This window comes from Sphaeroforma arctica, assembly GCF_001186125.1.
Source record: "Sphaeroforma arctica JP610 unplaced genomic scaffold supercont1.8170, whole genome shotgun sequence".
Taxonomy (NCBI): domain Eukaryota; class Ichthyosporea; order Ichthyophonida; genus Sphaeroforma; species Sphaeroforma arctica.
This window is the reverse complement of record NW_014032388.1, coordinates 1-682: the sequence shown is the minus strand read 5'-3', so window position 1 is coordinate 682 and position 682 is coordinate 1. Positions and strand designations below refer to the sequence as shown.

Below are 682 nucleotides of genomic sequence, written 5' to 3'. Positions count from 1 at the left end.
TCGTCCTGGCTAGAACTAAGTTGTAATACTGAGTGAATGTCGCGGAAATTGAATGGTTGATCAAAGTGAAGAGATGGTGCTGAATCTACGGAGCTAGATGTCATAACAAGAGTGCAGACTGACGTTAGGTGATTAGTCACACACTCTTACGGGGACCAGGTCTATAGGCAGTACACACCCACACCAGTTCATTCTATGGAAAGTACGTCAGTGACCGATCATACACACCGGCCGGCGCCAAGCTCATCTGGTCGTGCATCTCTTCGAGCTTCTTCTCCAATTCGGCGTAGTTCCTTGCATATTCTGTCTTCTCTGCCTCGTAATCCAATACCTTCTCAGCCAGCTCCTCGGCTTTTTTGGTGGCCTGAGATTCGTTCCATAAACAAGAACATATCGCGGTGTGGTTTAGGAACAAGTTTACACCTCTACCACAAAGAATCATAGGCGCTAACTATCAGGAATAAGTACAGATACCAGACATAAGATATAACTACGGAATAGTACATATTCTTCCTCATCGGTTCTCTCCTCAAGAATAAAAGGATACTGAGCCACTAAGGTAGGGCACGGTTATAGCATTGTCGATTCTATGGATCGCTTGTCGCCAGCTCGCTACTTGCGGTGACGTGTGCACAAATACACATATATGAAAGAATGCAACGATATTATATATTTATGTATA

The 682-nt window shown here is 44.3% G+C and overlaps 1 protein-coding gene across 1 annotated transcript; it reads right to left on the bottom strand.

Annotated features, from left to right (window-relative positions):
• Positions 1–228: 228 nt before the first annotated feature.
• On the bottom strand, positions 229–442 carry SARC_16479 (hypothetical protein; the record flags this gene model as incomplete). Its single annotated transcript, XM_014289415.1, has 1 exon — positions 229–442. A coding segment is annotated over one exon (214 nt), but the record flags the coding sequence as incomplete, so codon positions are not given.
• Positions 443–682: the final 240 nt, after the last annotated feature.